The 25070-nt window shown below is 37.0% G+C and overlaps 1 protein-coding gene across 1 annotated transcript in view; it reads left to right on the top strand.

Moving 5' to 3' along the window:
* The window catches only part of PLCL1 (phospholipase C like 1 (inactive)), a 358935-nt gene extending 345831 nt beyond the window's left edge, over positions 1–13104 (top strand). Inside the window, exon 6 of the mRNA XM_033230742.1 lies at positions 10003–13104. Within this exon, the coding sequence (XP_033086633.1) occupies positions 10003–10185 (183 nt within the window). The 3' untranslated portion in view covers positions 10186–13104. The remainder of the gene's footprint in view (positions 1–10002) is intronic.
* Positions 13105–25070: the final 11966 nt, after the last annotated feature.

The following is a 25070-nucleotide window of genomic DNA, read 5'->3' as shown; positions in this document are numbered from 1 at the left end:
TGCCTGTCATGAGTATGATTCTTTAATAATGTTCTTTTTGGCTCTGATCCGTCAGGGCTTATGATGATACCTTTGAAGTGAAAACCAGTCATTTTTTCCAGCATTTCTCCCACTCGTGAATCCTCTATCATTGCTTTTGTATTTCAGTTTACTGAAAATCTGACTCAGATTAAAATTACTAAATGCCTCCAAACCCTGTACCCACACTGAAGACAAAAGCTAGAAATCAAAATATCAGTGCAAGGATAGTATTTATGTCTGGGACATTCGTGAAGTTCTATCAAGAAATTCTTTTGTAAACCAAAGGAGTCTTAAGCTAATTTTTCTTTTCTGCATTTCTAAGATCTATTTGATGATATGTGCACCATATCATGTAATGTACTTAAACAAAAAACACAAAAAAAAAATAAACAATATAGTGATTAAGAAAAACAACTCTTGGCCTGGGAAACCAGCATTATTAGTTATTTGCTTCACACTTATTTCTTGTGTGAACCTGGGCAATGTTTTTTTGTTGTTGTTGTTGTTTCTTGGGTCCATTTATTCACCTGTAAAGTTATAAAAGCAGTCTTTTGAATAGCTCAGAAATTTGAAATAGTTACCAAGAACTGTTATTTAACAGAACTCAATGATACTGTCACTAAATGACACTTCATTGTTTTCCACTTTCAGTGTTTCTTTCAGTATAAATGTCAAGGAAACAAAATAAATCCTAAATAGAGAAAACGTAAGGAAAAATGGAATGTATTAGGCAATTTGGTGCCGTGCCATAAAGGCGGTAACCTTCCAGAACACTCTCCCATACCATATATATCTGTATCTGTAAGACTGGAGGAGGATTCTTGCCTCTCCTCCAGACAAGCATCAAAAAAATCCTTGTACTGCATTTCACTGATCATAAGATGCCAAGAAATAAATGAAGATGTCTGCTCATCTTGCAAATCATAGCTCTCTTGTTACTTTCTGTGGGAAGACTTGTCTAATCTCCTAGTCCTCACAGCAATACATTCTTTTCCCTCAAGTACTTAGCATAATTTAAGGTTAGATATAACTTTATTTTTGTGGTTATTTTATATATACCTGTATCCCACACTAAACTTGGGTTCTGTAGGGGCAGAGATGATGTCTGTGCTCACTTTTGTACTCCGCAGAGTCCAGCCTGGTGATTCTCAGTGAATCACCAGTACTGCCCCCTAGGGTGTGTTCTGGAAAATTGTGGAGGTGATTGGGAGGATTCTTCTGCCATTTAGTGGAAACAGACAGGAATATTTGATGTCATGCTCTGGGCAGGACAGTACAACATAATGAAAAATTGCCCTGTGTCCTGCAAGATTTCCAATAATTCCTGCCTGAGTAAACCCTCTATATTAGTCCGTTGTCATACTGCTATAAAGAGCTACCTGAGACTGGGTAATTTATAAGGAAAAGAGGTTTTATTGACTCAGTCCTCCACGCTGTACAGGAGGCATGCCTGGTGAGGCCTCAGTGAACTTACAGTCATGGCATAAGGCAAAAGGGAAGCAGGCACACTTCACATGGTGGCAGGAAAGAGCAACAGCTAAGGGGAAGTGCTGCACACTTGCAAACAACCAGATCTCCTGAGAACTCACTATCACAAGAACAACAAGGGGAAAATCTGCCCCCATGATTCATTCACCTCCCACCAAATCCCTTCCCGGAACACTAGGGTTTACAATTCAACATGAGATTTGGTTGGGGACACAGAACCAAACCATATCACCCGCTAAAATACAAATCAGAATACTTTAGTGTATGATATTAATTAATTACTATTATTTTTTACAAGAAGTTGTTTGAAGACCAGTACTTGTGTAAAAGGTAGTTATTGAGAGGTAAGTCTAAATGAAATAAAGACATTGTTTCCAAACTATTGAATAATTTACTCACCTTGGGTACTTTGTCCACTTGATGGTATAATTGCTACACAGTAATATTGGAACAAAGTGGGAAGAGATAACTTGATGCTTTATTTTTTATTATTGATAATCCATGGCAGGCATCCGCCTGGGTCCCACAAAGTATCAGCTGATATTTTCAATCACAAGAAAAATGGCCTTTGAAGTACTTTTAAAGAGTTGGCAGTTTTGCTGGGCATGGTGGCTCACGCCTGTAATCCCAGCACTTTGGGAGGACGAGGCGGGTGGATCACCTGATGTCGGGAGTTTGAGACCAGCCTGACCAATATGGAGAAACTCCTTCTCTACTAAAAATACAAAATTAGCTGGGTGTGGTGGCCCGTATCTGTAATCCCAGCTACTCGGGAGGCTGAGGCAAGAGAATTGCTTGAACCTGGGAGGTGGAGGTTGCTGTGAGCCAAGATTGCACCACTGCACTCCAGCCTGGGCAACAACAGCAAAACTCAGTCTCAAAAAAAAAAAAAAAAAAAACAGGTTCGGCAGTTTTGATGTGGTGTATGGACATTATTTACTTCCTCATTTATGGGATTATCAGCTTTTTCTTTCCACAGTGAAGGTTTGTATTTGTCTTGGCATGTTATGCCTACCTTAATTGAGGTTATTTCTTTCCTACTTTTATTCTATGCAAATACATCTATTCTATTGCCATTATTTGTTTTCATACTAGTGTCTATCTGTACATTTGCATTATCATTTTTCTATAAATATGTATTTTTTGTGTGGAATGGCATCTGATCTTATTTCTCTTTCATATCTAATTGCATTCATATTAAGTAGAGGCATCTGCCTACTTCAGGTTTCTGGTGTGCCTGCCTGACCATTCACATATGGTAATACATGTTATTTTATTTTAAATGACCATTCCATTTTTCTCCTTTATATTATAGCTAGGGTGTCATATCTACTTTATTTTAATAAGATATAAATAGGTTATATTATCTATGAATTTAAGTTTAGGGTAATAAAGGAAACCTCACCAAATATTTGTTTCAAAGGGTTAGTTTTGATAGGTTGAGAACCACAGGCCAAAGTCTGGTATATAGTAAGTGTTTAACAAATATTTGTTTGCTGGATAAGTGAATGAAATGAAAACTAAGGTGCAAGTCCTCATTAATAGCTAAGAGAGACCACCATTGTTCCCAAAGTACAGGGAAGAGATGGGTATATTTCAGTTCACATATACATAGCTTTGAACAAGGTATAACAGGGACAATAAATGGGAATTTGAAACATTAAATTTCGTACTTTTTTTTTTTTTTCCGAGACGGAGTCATGTTCTGTCACCCAGGCTGGAGGGCAGTGGCGTGATCTTGGCTCAATGCAACCTCCGCCTCCCGGGTTCAAGCAATTCTCCTGCCTCAGCCTCCTGAGTAGCTGGGGTTACAGGTGCCCGCCAACACACCCAGCTAATTTTTGTACTTTTAATAGAGATGGAATCTCAATGCAGTGGGTTTTATTGAGTGGTACAGATGTCTTCCACCAGTAACAGGACCTGTTGCCAGCATTGTTGCCCCTGGATTATTAATAGTTTTTTTATTATATCATTATTAGTGAGTAGTGTTTAAATAATGTTGAAAGACTTCACTTATATGTAGAATTCTATATATACAAGGACATAAAAATTGCCTCCTTATATTAAAACTATTTTTAGAAACATGGCTAATACAAGGGTTTTCTGCTTAAAATGCAGTCATTACTATTTTGAAGTAACTGGGGTCCTTCATTTCTTCAACATTCAAGTTAGTCTACATTTCTTGATAAATAAAGCTATTGTAACAAAGAAAGCTTGATAAGAAAGCTATTGTAACAATGCAGGTGTTATTTGAGAAAGAAATGTGGGAAAAGAAGATCTTTCAAATTTAACTTTCAAATTTAATTTTCATTATGTTGAATTTTAACAGGGTATGATTTCAAAAATTTTCGAGCCTTTCATATGCCTTATTAAACATGTCATCTGCTACATTTTACAATTTTCTGTGGACTCTTTGGCATTAAATTATTCTTAACTTTTCTTTAAAGTGTCTTCTATACTTTATAAATTATTTTTTCTTGAGAATTAGATTCTCAGGAACTAAAAAGATGTATTTATATTCAGTTTCCATAGTTTTCAGAGGTATTCAAATTAATCAGAGTTCATGACCAATCCTAAAATACATCTTTTACATAACTAATTAAAAAATGAACTTTATATACAGTTACAAAATCCAGTGTCTCAGGTGAGCATGTCCAGTGTAATTCTCTTCACATTCCTATACAGATTATTTTTATTGCATTATATAATAAAGATTTGAAAAGCAGAGATTCATTTGTTTTGGGTTTAGAGTTTCAAAAGAATAACAGATAAAGCTTCATTCAGCCAAGACTGTTAAAACAGAACTACTCTACGACTATCCATCCATATTTCTTGAGTATTCATGGAGTAAAAATTTAACTTTTTAAATAGCAAGTAGAATGCAGTTGAAATATTTGGTTGCTGAGGTGTTGCAAGACAATAAATCTGAACATTGATGACTTAGTGCAATGGACCCTTCTATTTTTGTGCAAAATTAAGGTATTTTATATGCAATTTCCTAATAGCTACACCTTTGTGCCTTTTAACTCTTGTTAACATCTTGTATATATTTCCTACACAGATAGGCTTTCATTCTAAAGAGCAAGAATTCCAGGCCATCTTTAATAACTTCACCCAGTATTCCAAACAGTGTAACATACCAAGAGTGTAACATCAAAAAAAAAAAAAAAGTCTGACATGACATCAAAACATTTTTGATCTGTTGTTTTAATTTCTCAAATGGAGGACATTGTAGCAGTTGTTTTTACCTCTTCAGAGCAAAGGATTAAACTTCTTAAATGATAGAGTCCCAAAGGATGGTTTTTGAGTTAGTAAGATGGCAGTTGTGCATAGCCCTCCACAGTATGGTCCACCAGTGGACCAAATAAAGAACTACTCATCCCACTATGATGTTCGTGACTGGTTTCTACTGCAGCACTGTCCAAGGGTGATTCCACTGTGGGTATGGATTCTCCCATGGATAAAAGAATATCAGAAAACTCAGTCTGCTGATGAGTGTGGGCTCAGAAATACCCACATGAGTTGACCTGTGGACAGGGCTGCATTTGTTTATGTGTGTAGTTTTGTATATGTGAGGGTTTTACTATTCCCAGAGTCCCAATTAGCTGCTTTAAATATTTGTGTTGTGCTCTGAAACAACCCACTCATTTCCTTTACACGTAATGAGAACACTAGTTATGATGTTCTCCTACTCTTTTGTGTACTAATATCACAAGGGACAGTGCGGTTCATGGGAAAAATGGGTGTGAAGGAGCCATGGTTGTCTTTTGTGAATAATTCTGCCAGATTTGTAGCCAAAACCATTTTCAGTGGTGGTGGGGGGAGGACTGCATTTCTTGGTAAAAATGGAAGTCCTAAACATCTTTTGATGGGTTATAAGATATATAACTAAAAGATAATTTACATGTAGAATTCTACCCTATTTTATGGTTAGGATATAATGAGATGTGTGCGAATTGGTTTATGTTTAGTATATTAAATGTTCAGTAAATGTTAGCTGCTGTTTAGTGTTGTGACAATATTTCTTGTCAATAGTAAATTTAGTAGTAGTAATCAAAATTGTGGAGATATATCACCACAGCAGTGCACGGCAGACCAATTTGCAATCTAAATTGCATCAGTTATTTCCTGATTTCTAGATAATGTATTTTAATTATAAGTTAATGCAGCTGGAAAGATTTAATAAGGAATGCTTAGTGTTTGTTTTTTAAATATTCACTAATCATCACTCATTTTAAATTCAGAATTTCTATAATGATCTCTGTGGCTTTGCATGAGTCCATGTCACTTTCTAAATGTGTTGGACCTGCCAGTGGAGCCTTACATTCAGAAGCCAAATCACTGTGGAGGCTAAATGGTGGACATTGCTCTTGGGACTTCTGTTAGTCTTGTTGTCCCATCAGCATCAGTCTACCTGAGCTGCTCTCTATTACCCTTACTTTCTTTTGAGTTAAAGCATCCTTCTCATTTTTTTTTCCTGAAGGATCCGCAGTACCAGAGGATACTTCAAAACCTCATGAGATTGCTAGTAGAGAAATGCCGGCAGCAGCTTGACATTTTTTTTTCAAGTTGAGTGTTCAGTGATCAACTCATACATTAATTCTGCATTTCATGTCATAACAACCCTAAACTTGTTTTAGTATACAATAAGTGTTTCCATGTCTATATCACCAAAGAAAATGAATTCTCCCGGGGTTCCTCTTCTTCCCCTAAGACCTCTGTTTAGGGAGAATAAGGTTAAAACACTTTCTTAAGAATGACTTGTTAGATTACTTTTTAAACATATACTACAGACAAATACCTTTACATGGCTTGGCTGACCTGAATACCATGGGGGGTGTCGGGGGATGGTTTGGGGATGAAACTGGATCAACCTCAGATCACCAGGGATTAGATTCTCATAAGGAACACACAACCTAGATCCCTTGCAGGTGCAGTTCACAGTAGGGTTCACACTCCTATGAGAATCTAATGTCTCCGCTGATGTGACAGGAGGTGGAGCTCAGGCAGTAATGCTCACTCACCCACCGCTCACCTCCTGCTGTGCAGCCTGGTTCCTCACAGGTCACAGGGACTGGTATCAGTCCATGGCCCCAGAGCTGGGGATACCTGCTGTACCTAATACATTTTGGAGGAAATGATATACAGGACAAAGATGTTTAGAGGGAGATCTGGTATAAGCTGGCTGGTTAAGAGAAGTTTGGGGGTGTTTGTGATAGAGTAGAGAGAAAGAGATTGCTAGATGATTAGGGAAAGTTGCTGCATATAAAATGGGAAAAAAGTCAGCATGCCAAAGGAAAATGCCAGGGTGGTGGTTGTTAACAATCAAATTCGCCCTCTCTACGATTTTCACCAGAATGTGACTTTTCTGGTTCTGGTGCCTTGATTAGGAAGACCCAAAGAAGAGATGCAGGTTGTGATTCCTTGAACCACAGAACAGAAAGATGACTGCTATTTCTCCTTCACAAAAAAAGACAAAACAAAAGTTTATATCAATGTTTCAATGTACACTCTTCACAACATAGCCTTTCATTTTTGCTTCTTTTATTAGTTAATAGTTTAATGACTTTTTTCTGCCTGTATGGTACAGCCAGTAAGTGTTGTCTGCAGGGTTATCAGGAGATGATGTAGTTGTGTTAGTTATGCACTGGTACAAACTGTTTTCTCCCATTGGCCATTGTTTTCTACAGAGACTGACTTCTATTTACCAGAAATGGCACAGTCTGGCATTTGGATGCCACCTCATAGAACCAATGAGATGACATTCTGGATTATTAAAATATGTTTCATGCAATGTTTTGGGAAAAGGGGATGTGAGAACTTTATGCATTAGTAGGATAAAATGATGTTTTTGCATGTTTCACTGTTCTCTTGCAATTAGGAAAGTTGCCAGTTTTTCTATTGCTATGCTTTTAAAATGCTTGATGAAACTTTCAAAACTAAATGAAAAGGAAACACTTAAAAGTAATACTCTGAAAATGAAGGAGGATATAATCTCATTACTAATAGATTATTTTTAAAGGAATCTTTCCATTTGTAAAAATAGTAGTACATATACATTATACATATCTCTGTAAAACAGACTCCAGTAGATGCATTTTAAATATTAGTCAAATTCTTAATAAAATATAGATAGTACCAAGATACTTATTATATATAGTAGCAGATAATGTTAACCACTTTCCAAATCACCTTGTAGCATTGTGATTCCTATACTTATGATCATTTAAATCATAAAGAGCTCTTCAATATATTGTCTTTAATCTTAGAACTGTGAGGAAGGCAGAAGGATATTTTCATCATTTTTGCGGAAGAGAAAATGGCCCAGATAAAAATTGGTGGAAGATGCTCTGACCCTCGTCCCTGCCAGTGTGTTCTCGCTCTGCCCTGTCTTCTGATTCCGGATGCTATCTCTAAGTTGTGTCAGGCTGTGTCACATGGGCAATACTTATCTTTTATCTGCATTGCTTCCATGGGTAACAATGAATAGGAGTCTTTAGGGTGCGTTGCAGAGAGTGCCTGCTTTGCTGTTAAAAGATGCCTATCAGGTAGTGGTTAAAACCACAGACCCTGGAGCTAGCTGCTGGACTTTAAGCTCCAGCTCTACCACTTAGCAACTGTATGACTTTGGGAAGGGTGATTGTGCTCTGGGCCTCAGTTTTTTTAATCAGTAAATTGAGAATAATGGAAGTACCTATCTCATAGGGATGTTGTAATGAATGATTGAATGCACATATATAAAGCACAAAGAGTGACCACACTGAGCAATTGCTTCATATGTTGGTCTGTTATTATTATTGCTGAAGAGTTGCGCTTTTCAAAGTGGATGTGACTTCACTTATTTTTTTTTAACTTTATATTCTGGGATACATGTGCAGAATGTGCAGGTTTGTTGAGCAGACTCATTCATGATGTCTAACCTGTTAAGAACAGACTTCCCAAAGTCTGCTGGTGTAGTGAATGTTTTTTCTTTAGAAAATATATCTCTCACTGACAGAGTCTTTAGGCTCTAATCTCTAGTCTTTCGTCTCAGACTAGATTGTGAACATGGTGTGGGGAATAGAGCACTGATCCAGGAGGCCAAAGGCCTGAACTTTAGTCCCAGCTCTGCTATTAACCAGCTGTGACCTTGGGCCAGTCAATTAACCTTATCAGGCTCAGCTTCATTTCTCCTCATGAGAAGGCAGAACTATCCACCTCCAACCCTTCTTTCAAAATCCCATACCATAATTGATGTACTTGAGAAGAAGTCTGCTTTAACACAAACATCAGGCAAAGCTCAACTATTTCATCATCCCATATAATTAAAAGCTGCTATTAGAAGGATTTAGCTATATATATATATTTTTTTTACAAAGGATAGAATTGGCAAGTGCACGTTTAGGTTTTGAGAAATAAAATATCCCAAGCTTTTGTAAAATACAAGTTTCTTCATACATCCTAAGGAAAAAACATTTATCAAATTAAAAATATGGAATGGCCTTTCATAAAATAGGTGAATTATCCTTTCTCTGACCCTCTGCTTTGTAGAATAATGCTCCAGCAATCGTCATAACCCCACATCCTCCCATATTGTCCTTTACTTTCAAGGTCACACTTTCAGGCACTGCAGTGAGAATGGAGAGGAGAAGGAAGAAGCCACTTCCTCCTCTGTCTATGCACCATAGACACCTGTCCCCGCTCCCCCACACTCAGTCCTTCAGCCATTGGGCCAGTACCATCATATGCACTTTACCATTGTAACAGTGAAGTAAAATAAGAAATAAAAATAGCAGGAAAAGAGCTCTGTTGGGCACTGATGTAAATGACAGCTAATGTGTTCCTGCAGTCTTCATTTCCTTTCTGCTTTGATTAACATGTTGAGCTTCTGGAGACTCTTCTTCTCCATCTACCAGGTGGGAACATCATCTTCAGGATGACAGGAAAGGCAGAAGTAATGTGGGTAACTAATAATTTAACAACAGGCAAATTGCAAGGATGACCCAGTATATTAAAAACCAGCTCACCAAGCATAAGGGTATGTAACTTTACAGAAGACACTTTGCTTTGTAAGCTCTTGTACACAGAGGGGGAGATTTTATTTTCACTTCTTTAAGGAAGAGCTTCTTTCCTTGTTTTCTCCCGAGACTAGGAATGCTGGATCTGGGTGGGGTAGGTATTGCAGCAGTGTGCAGAGTCTCACACCATATGGTGATGGAAGAGTTGATGTCCTCAGCACATAAAGAGGAGGGTTCCTCACAACAAGAATCTCAACAGACTGCCAGCAACCGCATAGCCAGTTGGTCAGGCTCAGGTTGAGGTACTTGGTTTAACAAGCAAAGTCACTTAGTAATGTTAGAAAAGAACCTTGCGTTAAACCCTGGAAAAGTGAGCTTGCAGGTCTGGGTCTGTTTCCTTATTCAGCAATGGGCAGTAAGGACAAAGAGTGATGTCACTCAGCACATTCCTGGCCCATAACTGTCTTCTTTCATGCCTATTTTTTTCTGTTTGTAGGGCCAAGGAGATCTGTTGAAGAATGCCAAGAATGAAGCTTTAGAAAACATGAAGCAGATCCAGCTGGCATGCTTGTCCTGTGGACTGAGTAAAGCCCCCAGCAGCAGTGCTGAGGCCAAGAGCAAGCGCAGCCTGGAAGCCATAGAGGAGAAGGAAAGCAGTGAGGAGAATGGGAAGCTGTGACTGGGCATTATTGACACGTTCACCCATCTTATCAAGGACTCTGGTTTCTCATTCTTGTTTTCTTTCTTTAAATGTTTTAGAAGTTCACAAAATGATGTCCTCTATGGGGTATTGGATATAGATATTTTCACAATGTCAGTAGTTTAGTGTAGTTAATTTATCTAAATTAAAGCCTTTAGTATCAGTATTTTAAATTCTGAGACAAGTGTCAGCACCCCTGTGTGGATGCCTGTGGAAGAGGGTGTGTGTGTGTGTGTGTGTGTGTGTGTATGTGTGTATGTGTGGCAGAGAGAGAGAGAGAGAAATTCTGTTACAATGTATTCCGTGTTGCATTATTCATTTAGTGAATTATTCCTTGATCATTTTGGGACAATTGTGTTCATCTGAAATTCTGAAGAGCACTTACTGTAACCTGTTGCTGTGTTTAATTTTACTTCTCTGCCTTTGACATTTAATTTAGTGATCATAGCATAGCTTATTATTGAAGGAAGCCAAATTTATCAAAGCATAGATGTTTTGGTAGATTAAATATAGATTAGAAAAATTCCTAAGAATCAGGTAGAAATAAAAGTGAATGAAAGATTAAACAGATGATCAGAATTTCTGGAAAGATTAGCAAAGTCATTTCTTCAGTTACAAAACTTTAAAAAATATTTATTAAATAAAATCAAATTTTAGGAAGTTTTCTGTAGTCATTTACTAAGCATACGATTTCACTAGAAAAGCTGATCATAAGTGAATTTATACATACCTGTGTGGTACTCTGAAACACACTGAAAGCTCTGTTGCAATTAGGATTTTGATGTGACAATAATATTGTTGTATAATTTCAGGATTTGTAGGAAGGCCTCATTCTTCCAGACGGAGAGTCTAGCACTCATTTCTGTAACAGATATGGCAGCTTAGAGGTCTTGGCTTTATTTGGTTGTAATTTAGGGTACTAAATTTAAATTTAAAGATATTGTTCAAAGAATATCATGTCATCACATTGAGCTGATATAAATTCTGTGGGTCAGATAATATCTTTGTGATAATTGAAGAACTAACCATTTACCAAACATCTATGATATAACCCTAACACACACAGAAAAGCATATGTGCGAAAAGAAATGACAAATTAGGGTACATTTATAATTGCATCTAGATAATTTTTACCCTAATGTCTTCATAAAGTACTTGAGTGTAATGTTTGTTACCTCCAACAGAACTAGATTTTCTATGGTTATGAAAGAATATATTTATTTAAAACATTGCTTTTATTTTGAAAAGCTTCTTAATTAATTTGATTAACAAATATGCTAATTTGGGGAAACCTAGAGAAGATAATTGTTGAAATTTTGCAAATATAAACATCTCCTATAGCTTCTGTGTTATTTCTGACTTCTTAACACTATTACGTTCATGTTGCACATTACTGAAAGAGTAAAGATATGATAAAAACACTTATTGTTTTCTTTTATTGCAAATTGAAAAAGCAAAGCTAATGAAAATGGGTTACTACATCAAAAATATCTTAAAGAATTTGCTATTTCCATGGACCAGATATGATGAAATTATTCCCTGGGTTTAAAACTGGGCACTCGAGGAGGAGGTACCTGAAGTCATTTGAAGGCAAGTTTCCAATGATACTACAATGACCTGAAAAAATTTCTTTACCCTCTATTGTATTTAACTTGCTGGTAGGAGGAATAGTGGAATGCAGTTGTTAAGCCCTTTGTGGTGAAAAAGAGGTTCTAAAGACAGAAACAAAACCCACCTCACATCAGCTGATTGGTTGATTTTACTAGTGTACCTCTTCATCTACTTGAATTCCATTTGGTAAATCCATGTCTTTACTGGATATACAGTTAGGCGGGAAGAGAAGATAAAGGATGGCAAATGCTCAAACGATATTTATACATTTATTTACTCCAGAGTCAAATCCAATCCTTGGAAGTAGCTTCCCTAGTTTATTTTATTTGTCCTAGAGCTCTACTCACACTTAGGACCTACCCAACACTTCTCGAAAACATAACATGGATTCTGCCTTATCTGATGCTACTGCTGGTAGTGGGTCATCAGCCATACTCTGCTTCATTCCACTGGGTGTCCTTGCTAGATGAGGAGTGAGAAGTGGAGCAAGGAGGAGCTTTGGATTCTGGGAGTGGAGCAGTGGCAAGGGAAAAGTCTCCTAGCCTCCTGTGATGTTACTGTCTCCAGATAGAATAGCAATAACAAACAATGTTTTTGTGTGTGTATTATGCCTCCATGACATTGTTACATTCTATGAGGAGCGTCTGCCTCCTTTCTAGACTTGAACTGTGGTAGAAAAAGCCCCCTTCTCTCTTCTATCTACTTAGATTTGGTGATGCTAGGAACGTAGTGTTTTAGATGTTAATTCTATTTTTATTTATTCATTTTTACATCACCAATGGGATCTGAGGTGGTGATGACAGGTATTATCACTGGCATTTTACAGGTGAGAAAGCCCAAGGCCACTGAGGTATAAATGGAATAACTGATTTTGAACTCGGGTCTGTCTGATTTCATGTGCAAGATTATATACTTACTGATTTTGATTTTAAATTTATTCTCAACATTTTAAACCAGACTATTAACTCTTACCTTTATAACTACAGATACAAAGAGCTGTATCATTTATTTTCTGAATATAAAATATCAGTGGTCAATATAAAAATACAAAAATAGAGAACTATATACAACAGAAAAGCAAAATTACCCACTATTAACATTTTGATTTATATCCGTTTAGACACTGTTTAGAGTTTATACATACATGTAAATATGCTTTTATTTTAACAAAATTGAGATATTATATAAACTGTTTGTAGCAGGGTGTTTAAAATTTTAACAATATGTTATGGATATCTTTCTATGTCAATAAATGTGTATTTACATTAGAGTTCCAAGCCTTTGAACTGAATCTAGTCCAAAAACGATGTGTTTTATTTGGTCATTGAACATTTTTTAAAAAAATGTTTAAGCAATAGACAGCTTTTGAAATTCAGAAAATGTTACGTACAATTCAATGTCCTGCATGTTTCAAAATACTGGATAATCTAACAACAGAGGACACCTCCCACTCCCCACCTCACAACCACCACACATATACTTTCTTGCTTGGCATCAATTAATTGAAACTGCCCTCTCCAAAAGGGGCATATGCTGTCCAATTTTCTAAAGAGTCTTTTCATTCATTTATGTTACATCTGGACCCTGTGGACATAATAGGTGGTGAAACTTGATGAAAATTATCATTTATTGAGAGGCAAAATGAGAGAATTACTTGAGGCCAGGAATTGAGACTAGCCTGGGAAACAAAGTAAGACTTTGTCTTTAAAAAATAAAAAAAAATTTAATGATCATTTATAATAATTACATAGTATCTTATTATATGTCTTACCAGAATATATTTAACCAATCTCCTATTGTTAGACTTTACTCACCTAATATCTTGTTATATAAACGTTCCAGTAATAAAATTAATTTTTGCAAAGTTGTTCAACTTTTTCTTTGGGATACATTTCTAAAAGTGGAATTCTTGGGTCAAAGGACACAGAGATTTTTTGTTTTGTTTTGTTTTTGGTTTTTAGGGATTTTGAGATACATTGCCAAATAGTCTTTGGAAAACTTGTTCAATTTAAAACCCCACCAGGAGTTTATGAGAGTGCTCAAATCTTTGCTAATGATAAATTTAATTTTTCTTATTTTCATCTTTGCCAATCTTCTAAGTTACAAAAATCTTATTTCTCTTTAATCTAGAATGAGATTGGATGCATATTAATATGTTCATTGACTCTAAATAATCTCATTAAAAGTAAAAACTTTCATACTCCAAAGGATACTACCAAGAAAGTGAAAATAGAAACCACGGAACAGGTTTGCAGGTCATATATCTGATAGAGACTGGTGTCCAAAATTTATAAAGAACTATTACTTATTAAAAAGAAAACCAAATTTTTAAAAACTGGACAAAGGATTGGAATAGACTTTTCTTCCAAGAAGGTATGCAAACAGGAAATAAGCACATAGAAACATGCTAAAGATCATTAACAACTAAGATCGCATAAATCATAGCCACAATTAGATATTACTTCACACCAAATAGGTTGGCTATAATAAGAAAAAGACAGATAATAACAAGTGTTAGCGAGGATGTGGAGAAATTGGAACCATCCTACCCTGCTGGTGGAAATGTAAAATAGTCCAGCTGCTTTGGAAAATAGCTTGGCACTTCCTCAAAAGGTTAAAAAAACATGGAGTTACCATATGACCCAGAAATTCTACTCTTAGATTTCTACCCAAGAGAAATGAAAATATATGTCCACACAAAAGCTTGTACACAAATGTTCATGGCAGCATTATTTATAATAGTCAAAAGTAGAAACAGTCCAAATGTCTATCAACTGATGAAAGGATAAATAAAAATTACATATTCATACATTGGATTACTCAACAATAAAAAGAAATGAAGTACTGATACATGCTACAAGAGTATACCTTGAAAACATTATGCTAAGTGAAGGAAATCAGGCACAAAGGTCACATATTGTACAGTTCTATTTTTATAAAATATCCAGAATAGGCAAATCAATAGAGATAGAAAGTAGACTAATGATTGCCAGTGGCTGTGGGGGTCTGGGAGTGACTGCTAATGGGTATGAGTTTTCTTATTGGTGTGATGAAAACGTTCTGGAATTAGAAATAATGCTGATGTTTGTTTACATAATTTGTGAATGTACTAAAAGCTATTTAATTGTATATTTTAAAGAGTGAATTTTATGGTATGTAAATTATCTCAGTAAAAGGGTTATAAAAGGAGAAATAAAAAGAGAATTTAAACAATGAACAGGGTGTCAGAGAATAGTGAAATAGCTTCAAGAATCTAATATATATGAAACTGGAGAGAAGAGCAGGAAAGAAGAAAATTTGAAGAAATAATGGCTAAAAAAATTCTCTTTTGTAATGAAAACTATAATGCCAAGATCAAAGAATCTCAAAAATTTCAAGGACAAGAAACTTGAGAAAAACAAGTTAGTCTGGGCTGGGCGCGGTGGCTCAAGCCTGTAATCCCAGCACTTTGGGAGGCCGAGATGGGCGGATCACGAAGTAACAAGATCAAGACCATCCTGGCTAACACGGTGAAACCCCGTCTCTACTAAAAAATACAAAAAACCAGCCGGGCGAGGTGGCGGGCACCTGTAGTCCCAGCTACTTGGGAGGCTGAGGCAGGAGAATGGTGTGAACCCGGGAGGCGGAGCTTGCAGTGAGCTGAGATCTGGCCACTGCACTCCAGCCTGGGCGACAGAGCGAGACTCCGTCTTAAAAAAAAAAAAGTGAGTTAGTCTGTTTTGTGCTGCTGTAATAGAATGTCACAGATTGTGTAATTTACAAAGAAAATAAGTTTATTTGGTTTACAGTTCTGGAGGCTGAGAAGTCCAAGAGCATGGCTTTGGCATCTGCTGAGTGTAATTCCATGCCAGAAGGGAAAAAGGTGGAAGGTCAAGAGAGCCCATATGAAGGAGGTTTTGCTATTAGAACAAAGTCACCTCCTCTACAACTACCCGACTCCAGTGATAACACCCTTCATGAGGGTGGAGCCCTCATGACCCAATTACCCCTTATTTGTCCCCACTTCCCAACACTCTGGCATTGGGAATCCAATTAAGTTTCCAACACATGAGTTTTGGTGACACCTTCAAACCATTGCAACAACCAAGGCCTATCATAACCAAATAGTTCAAAAGTAGTGATAATGAGGTAATCTTAAAAGCAGTCAGTAAAAAAAGACATGCACAGAGAAAATAAGAAAGATAGCATATGTCCTATTGTTACCATGCAAATGAGATGCCAGTGGAGTAACTTCTTTAAGGTATTGAAAACGAAGCAAAAACTGTAATCCTAGAATTCTATACCCAGTAAAGATGAATTCTAGAATTCTATACCTATTCAAAAATGAAGGTTATACAAAAAATTTTTCAAAAGCTGAATTCATCACCAATAGACTTACATTATAAGAAATGTTAAAGGAAATCCTTCAGGCTGAAGGAAAATGATGCCAGGTCAAAATATGGATGTACAAAAACAGATGAAGAGAGAGAGCTAGAAATAGTAACTGCAGGGATAAATATGGCTGGCCCTTTGTATCTAGGGGTTGTGCGTCTGTGGATTCAACCAACAATGGATTAAAAATACTTTAAAAAATCGATAAAAATAACAACACAAAATTAAACACAAATAAAAATACAGTACAATTATTTACATAGCATTTACATTTAATTGGGTATTATAAGTAGTCTAGGGATAATTTAAGGTATACAGGAAGACATATAAAAGTTATATGCAAACACTATGTTATTTTATGAAAGAGACTTGAACATCTAAGGATTTTGGTATTTGCAAGGGGTGAATGGGGTATTTGCAAGCGGTGAATGAGGAGGCCTGGAACCAATCTTCTGCTGATATTGAGGTACAACTGTAAAAGGTGTATTACTTAAATCTCTTATTGTATTGTAACTTGTATAAGTAATGAAATTAAAAGGCAGAAATTCTCAGACTGAATAAAATGAAAAGGCCAAATAATATGCTGCTTACAAGAAATGCAATTCAAATATAAGGACACAATTAGTTTAAAGGAAAAGAATCGGAAAAGATACACCATGACAACACAAGTCAAAAGAAAGCTGCTGTGGATATATTAATATCAGATGTAGCGGATTTCAGAGCAATGAATATTGCCAGGGATAAAGAAAGATCTTACATAATAATTAAGGCATCAATTAATCAAGAAGATGTAATAAACCGAAGCATTTATGCAACTAATATCAGAGCTTCAAAATACATGAAGCAAAAACCAGTGGAATTGATAGAAGAAACACACAATTACACAATTATAGTCAGAATTTTCAATATCTTTCTCAATAGAGAGAACAACTAGACAGGAAATCATTAAGGATATAGATGATTTAAATTATATGATCAACTACCTCAACATAATTGACATTTATGGAACACTCCACCATGAACAGCAGAGTACATATTATTTTCAAGTACACAGAAAGCAGTTACCAATATCCCATATTCTGGATCATAAAACACATCTCAATAAATTTAAAAGAATTAATGTTATATAAAGTATGTGCTCTGACCACAAAGGAATTAGAGATCAATAAAAGAAATATTTTTGAAAAATCTCAACATATTTGAAAACTAAATAACTCACTTCTAAATAACTCCTGTGTCAAAGAAGACATTAAAAAGGAAATCAGAAAGTACTTTGAATTTAAGTGTCAAACATCAAAATTCATGGGATAACACTAACACTATACTTAGGAAATTTATAGCAATTAACACCTGTATTAGAAAAAAAGAAATTTCCCTAACCAAAGACTTCCATTTTCATCTTAAGAAACTAGAAAAAAAAAAGAGAAAATTAAGTTCAAAATAGAAACAAGAATAAAGATTAGAGTAGAAATAAGATAGAAAACAAACAATAGAGAAAATAAATAAAACAAAAAGGTTGAATTTTTGGGAGGATCAATAAAATTAGTAAACCTCTAGTTAAAAACAAGGAAGAAAAGGAACACTCAAATTACCAATATCAAAAGTAAGATCAGACATCATTTCAATATTGAATCAAAAAAAGGAGTGAGAATATATCACTCCAAATTTTAAGGATATTAAAAGGATAGTAGACAAACATTATGAAGACTTTCTGCCTATAAATTCTACAACTTCGTGAAATGGGCAAATTGCTTAAAAGACACAAATTGCCCAATCTCAAAATGATGAGTTAAATAACTCAGACAAAAAGTACATGCTGTATGTCCAGTAATATACATTTCTGGAAATGCAAACTGATGAATAGTAACAAAAAGTAGATAAGTGGTTACCTGGGGTCAGTGTGGAATGGGGAGGGTGAGATTACAAAGTGGATAAGGACATATTTGGGAATAATATATGTGATTATTATTGTGGTGGTGTTTTCACATGTTAGACATATGTCAAAATTTAAATTGTATACTTTGAATATGTGCAGTTTGTTTTATGGAATTATATCTCAATAAAGCTCTTAGAAATACATAGGAGCACCTCTAAGTTAATAATTTTAAGGCAGCTTTTAAAAAATATAATAATTGGCCAGGCACAGTGGCTCACGCTTGTAATCCCAGCATTTTGGGAGGCCGAGGCAGGTGGATCACAAGGTCAGGAGATCGAGACCATCCTGGCTAACACGTGAAACCCTGTCTCTTCTAAAAATACAAAAAATTAACTGGATATGGTGGCAGGCACCTGTAGTCCCAGCTACTTGGGAGGCTGAGGCAGGAGAATGGCGTGAACCTGGGAGCAGAGCTTGCAGTGAGCTGAGATTGTGCCACTGCACTCCAGCCTGGGTGACAGAGCAAGACTCCATCTCAAAAAAAAAAAAAAAAAAAGTTGAATTTGGCCAGGTGCAGTGGCTCACGCCTGTAATCCCAGCACTTTGGGAGGCTGAGACAGGCGGATTGCCCGAGCTCAGGAGTTCGAAGCCAGCCTGAGCAACATGGCAAAACCTCGTATCTACTAAAAATACAAAATAAACAAATAAATAAATAAGTTGAGCATGGTGCAGCCACCTGTAATGCCAGCTACTCAGGAGGCTGAGGCAGGGGAATCACTTGAACTGGGAGGCAGAGGTTGCAGTGAGCCAAGATTGTGCCACTGCACTCCAGCCTGGGTGACAGAGCAAGATGATGTCTCAAAAAACAAAAAACAAAACAAAACAAAAAAGCAAAACGAAAAGAGAGAGTTGAATTTTTCTTTTGTCTTGGAATTAGTGAATTCATACATTAAGCTTTTTTCTGTTTATAGACATTTTCTTTTTCATATTTTTATTTTTATTGTTGTGTGTGCTGTGTGCATGTATGTGTGTGTTTTGAAATTAGAAACACATGCACACAGCACACACATGGAAATATGTAAGAATATGAAATACTTGCTTTTGTTGCAGCTGCTTTGGATTCTTTGGGAACAGCAGTTGGCTATGTCATCATTATATCCTTTCCCTCATCTTTTCTCTAATCATGTTGATTTTCTTCATTTTCCTTTGAATCATGGGAAGTATTCTTGTACCTTTCCCATAAAACAAAAATTCAACTTCATACACTTTTCCTTTATGGTACTTGACCACATTTTGCATGTCAAAGCATTTCTTATTTATCTCCTCATCCAGCTCTTCTTTTTTCTTATGATTGATTGATTACATCTTTAATAATTAACATTTACTATGTCTTCTATATGTGAAGTACTGTGTTAAATGCTCACATACATAATCTTAGTTCGTTCTCAATACAGCCCTAGAGGCCAGGTGTGGTGGCTCATGCCTGTAATCCCAGCTCTTTGGGGGCCAAGATGGGAAGATTGATTGCTTGAGCCCAGGAATTCAAGACCAGCCTAGGTAACATAGTGAGACCCTATCTCTATAAGAAATAAAAACAATTAGCCATGCATGGTGGTGCACACCTGTAGTTCCAGCTACTCAGGAGGCTGAAGTGGGAGGATTGTTTGGGCCTGGGAGGTCAAGGCTGCAGTGAGCATGATTGCACCACTGCATTCTCTGCATTCTAGCCTGGGCAGTAGAGTGAGACCCTTGTGAAAGGAAAATATCTTGGACCCCCAAAATCACTAAGGAAAACTCAAGCTGGAAAACGCTTAGGGCAAACCTGCCTTCCATTCTATTCAAAGTCACCCCTCTGCTCACTGAGATAGATGCATATCTGATTGCCTCCTTTGGAAAGACTAATCAGAAACTCAAAAGAGTGTAACCATTTGTGTATCACCTATCTGTGACCTGGAAGCTCCCTCCCTGCTTCCAGTCTTCCTGCTTTTGCTTCAAGCTGTCCTACCTTTCCAGACCAAACCAATATATGGCTTACATATATTGATTGATGTCTCATGTCTCCTTAAAATGTGTAAAACCAAGCTGTGACCCAACCACCTTGGGCACATGTCCTCAGGACTTCCTGAGGCTGTGTCATGGGCGCATCCTCAATGCTGGAAAAATAAACATTCTAAATTAACTGAGACCTGTCTCAGATTTTCTGCATTCACATTCTGTTTAAAAACAAAAACAAGAACAAAAACAAAAACAAAAGTAATCTTACAGGTTGGTATTTGATATGTTTTGGCTGTGTCCCCACCTAAATTTCATCTTGAATTGTAGTTTCCATAATCCCCACATGTTGTAGGAGGGTCCTGGTTGGAGGTAATTGAATAGTGGGTGTGGTTACCCCATGCTGCTGTTCTTGGAATAGTGAGTGAGTTCTCACAAAATCTGATGGTTTTATAAAGGGCTTTACCCACTTTTGCTTGGCACTTCTCCTTGCTGCCACTATGTGAAGAAAGACATGTTTGCTTTGCCTTCCACCATGACTGTAAGTTTCCTGAAGCCTCCCCAGCCCTGCAGAACTGTGGGTCAATTAAACCTCTTTTCCTGTATAAATTACCCAGGTTCAGTTAATTTATTAGCAGTGTGAAAATGGAGTAATATGATAAATTGATGCTGCAGAGATACTGCTATAAAGAAACCCAAAAATATGGAAGCAATTTTGGAACTGGATAACAGGCAGAGGTTGGAACAGTTTGGAGGGCTAAGAGGAAGACAGGAACATGTGGGAAAGTTTGGAACTTCCTAGAGACTTGGAAGGCTCAGAAGACAGGAAAATGAGGGAAAGTTGGGAACTGCCTCGAGACTTGTTAAATGGCTTTGACCAAAATTCTGATCATGATATGGAAAATAAGGTCTTGGCTGAAGTGGTCTCAGATGGAGATAAGGAACTTGTTGGGAACTGGAGTAAAGGTCACTCTTGCTATGCAAAGGGACTGGCAGCATTTTGCCCCTGCACTAGAGATCTGTGGAACTTTTAACTTGGGAAAGACGATATAGGGTATCTGGGGGACAAAATGTCTTAGCGGTGAAGTGTTCAAGAGAAAGCAGAGAACAGAAGTTTGAAAATTTTGCAGCCTGATGATGTGATAGAAAAGAAACTCATTTTCTGGGGAGAAATTCAAGCCAGCTGCAGAAATTTGCATAGTAACCAGGAGCCAAATGTTATTCACCAAGACAATGGGGAAAATGTCTCCAGAGCATGTCAGAGACCTTCACAGCAGCCCCTCCCATCACAGACCTATCAAATACCAACCTCTAAGATTGCTTTTGTTTTTGTTTTTGTTCTTGTTTTTGTTTTTCAAACAGAATGTGAATGCAGAAAATTTGAGACAGTCTCAGTTAATTTAGAATGTTTATTTTGCCAGTGTTGAGGATGCACCCATGACACAGCCTCAAGAAGTCCTGAGGACATGTGCCCAAGGTGGTCAGGTCACAGCTTGGTTTTACACATTTTAAGGAGAGAGGAGACATCAATCATTTTCCTAGGAGGAAAAAATGGTTTCATGGGCTTGGCTGAGGGACCCCCTCCTGTGTGCAGCATAAGTACTTGGTGATCTGTGTCCCAGTTGCTCCAGCCATGGCTAAAGTGGGCCAAGGTACAGCTCAGGCCATTGCTTCAGAGGTGCAAGCCCTAAGCCTTGGCAGCTTCCATGTAATGTTGAGCCTGCAGGTGCACAAAAGTCAGGAACTGAGGTTTGTGAACCTCCAGTTAGATTTCAGAGGAGGTATGGAGATGCCTGGATGTCCAGGAAGAAATCTGCTGCAGGGGCGGGGCCCTCATGGAGCACCTCTGCTAGAGCAGTGTGGAAGGAAAATGTGGGGTTGGAGCTCCCACACAGAGTCCCCACTGGGGCACTGCCTAGTGGAGCAGTGAGAAGAGGGCCACCGTCCTCCAGACACCAGAATGCTTGATCCACTGAGACCTTGCACCACGCACCTGGAAAAGCTGCAGACACTGAATGCCAGCCCATGAAAGCAGCTGGGGGCGGGGGGTCGGGGGGACTGTGCCCTGCAAAGACACAAGGGTGGAGCTGCCCAAGGCCATGGGAGCTCACCTCTTACATCAGTGTGACCTGGATGTGAGACATCGAGTCAAAGGAGATCATTTTGGAAATTTAAAGTTCAATGACTGCCCTATTGCTTTTCAGACTTGCACGGAGCCTATAGCCCCTTTGCTTTTGGCCAATCTCTCTCATTTGGAATAAGTATATTTGTGTAATGCCTGTAGCCCCATTATGTCTAGGACATAACTAACTTGCTTTTGATTTTACATGTTCATGGGCAGAAGGGACTTGCCTTGTCTCAGATGAGACTTTGGACTTGGACTTTTGGGTTAATGCTGGAATAAGTTAAGACTTTGGAGGACTGTTCAGAAGGCATAACTGTGTTTTGAAATGTGAGGACATGAGATTTGGCAGAGCCCAGGGGCAGAATGATAGGGTTTGGCTATGTCCCCACCCAAATTTCATCTTGTAGTTCCCATAATCCCCACGTGTTGTGGGAGGGAGCCCATGAATCATGGGGATTCCACCCATGCTGCTGTTCTCATGATAGTGAGTGAGTTCTCATGAGATCTGATGGTTTTATAAGGGACTTTTCCCCCTTTTACTTGGCACTTCTTCTTGCTGCTGCTATTTGAAGAAGGACATGTTTGCTTTCCCTTCTGCCATGATTGTAAGTTTCCTGAGACCTCCCTAACCCTGCTGAACTGAGTCACTTAAACCTCTTTTTCTGTATAAATTACCCAGTCCTGAGTATTTCTTCATAGCAGTATGAAAATGGACTAATACAGTCTTATTATAATTCTCATTTCAAAAGAGGAAACTGAGGCTTAAGGAGTGCTCTGCCTATCTACTGCTACATAACAAATCACACCCAAACCTGAAGCCCATTATTTTGTTTACAAATCTGCAATTTTCGTAGGGTTCAACTTGGGTGCCCATTTCTGTTCTACTGGCATCACTTGGGGGGCAATTTGAAGGAATAAGCCTGGAATTATCTGGAGGCTTGTTCTTGCCCATGCCTGGCAGTGGATGCTGAGTGTTGGCTTAGACCTTAGCTAGAAAACCTATAAGTAGTCTCTGCATGTGGCCAGGGCTTCCTCACAACATAGTGGTTAGGTTCCAAGAGTGAGTATTTCTAGATAGAGCAAGCCAGGAAGAAATTGTTCTATGTATTATGAGCTACCTAGCTTTACAAGTCACACAGATAATCTCTATCACATTACATTCATTGAAACAGCCACAAAGGTACACCCAATATCAGGGAGGTAGGTGGAATAAACATTAACTCTTCATGAGGTAACGGTAAGGTTCTGGAAGAGTATGTAAAACCAGAAATGTTGTGGTTGCCATTTTTGAAAATGATACTATTCCGCAAATAAATTAAGCAATTTTTATAAGGTCATACAATAATTAATGGCACTGGAATTTCCTATTTCATAGAAATCAGTTCTTCTTAAATTTGAGTATAAAAGAGATGCTAATTCAATTTAAAACTTTTACAAGTGTGACCTTACGTTACTCTTGTTTCTTTATGTTACGTGGTCTTGTATTACAGTATCTTACTTTATATTACAAAATATTTCTGTAAGATTCATTCTGATTTTTTCTGATTACTCTTGTAATTTTTTATCTAAACCTATTTTTTTCTTAAGAAATGGCATGCATTTATTCTTGCTAGCTTTTCTTTTTGGCTTTTATGTTATTAAAATTCTTACTTAAATTTGAGTGAAAAATTAACTATGTGGTCTTAAGCTGCAGGATCTGATGTTATTTATTTAGTGATCTTCTTATTTTAGGGGTAAGGACCTAAAACAAACCAAAGTGCAAGTGTTTCACTTCCTAATTAAAAAAACAGCTATATGGTAATAAAGGGGAATGACTTTACATGGTTTTAAAATATAATTTTATTATTATTTTTAGAGATGGGATCCAGCTACATTGTCCAGGCTAGTCACAAACTCCTGGGCTCAAGTAATCTTCCTGCCTTAGCCTTCTGAGTAGTGGGGATTACAGGAGCAAGCCACTGCACCCAGTGGTTTATTTTATTCCTAAATGGTGTAATAATTTCATTTCAGTGGATAGTATCTATGAAATGATTTGTTTTGCAACACTCCTAATGTTTTACAACAGTTTTTAACATCTTCATTTGGCTACTGGGGAAACCAAAGCATATTTGTTTTCCTAGTAGATCCTAAAAGTTATATAGACTGGCTCCTTATTTAGTATTCATTCACAGGAATTTTAGCAGTATCTTGTGAACAAGATAAAGGAAACCAGAAAGTAAGTCATTCAAAATATCTTTAGGGCATAGCTGATTTCAGTTTAAACTCAAGGAAGTTCTGAGGATGCAATGATAGGCATTTGTATTCCTTTCTTTATCATAGTGATCATAGTGAGCATGTTATTGGCATCATGGTGACATTACATAAAAATGATCTTCCAGGCTCTAAATTATTTCTAAAGTCTTCAAATTTCCACAGGCCCAGATTGGGAAAAAATGAATACGTATGTTGGATATATATATGTTGGAGATATATATATATGTATACGCATACAAAGATATGTATTATATTGTAGTCTTATTCTATCTGTGAAATATATTTTTCATAATTGTTTAGAAACTGTGAAAGAAGGACAGAAGTAATGAATGAATATTTTCTTACTCCAAAATGTATTTTAAATCTTAGAGGAGTTGTATATATTCTATTCAATTAGCCTTTCGAGCAAGAGAAATGCCAAGCTGTCTGGAAATATATATATGAAATATATATACCTACATACATTATGTATATAATGTATATACATACATGTTAGAAAATAGATATGTAAGTTAGAATATATACTTATAGGAATGTGTATACAGTTGGCCCTCTACATTCATGAGTTCCACATCCTTGGATTCCAACCAACTACGATGGAAAATATTTGGAAAAAAATTGCATCTCTAATGAACA

Source organism: Trachypithecus francoisi, unplaced genomic scaffold (assembly GCF_009764315.1).
Source record: "Trachypithecus francoisi isolate TF-2019V2 unplaced genomic scaffold, Tfra_2.0 Lachesis_group13, whole genome shotgun sequence".
NCBI lineage: Eukaryota > Metazoa > Chordata > Mammalia > Primates > Cercopithecidae > Trachypithecus > Trachypithecus francoisi.
This window is presented reverse-complemented; position numbering and strand designations above follow the sequence as displayed.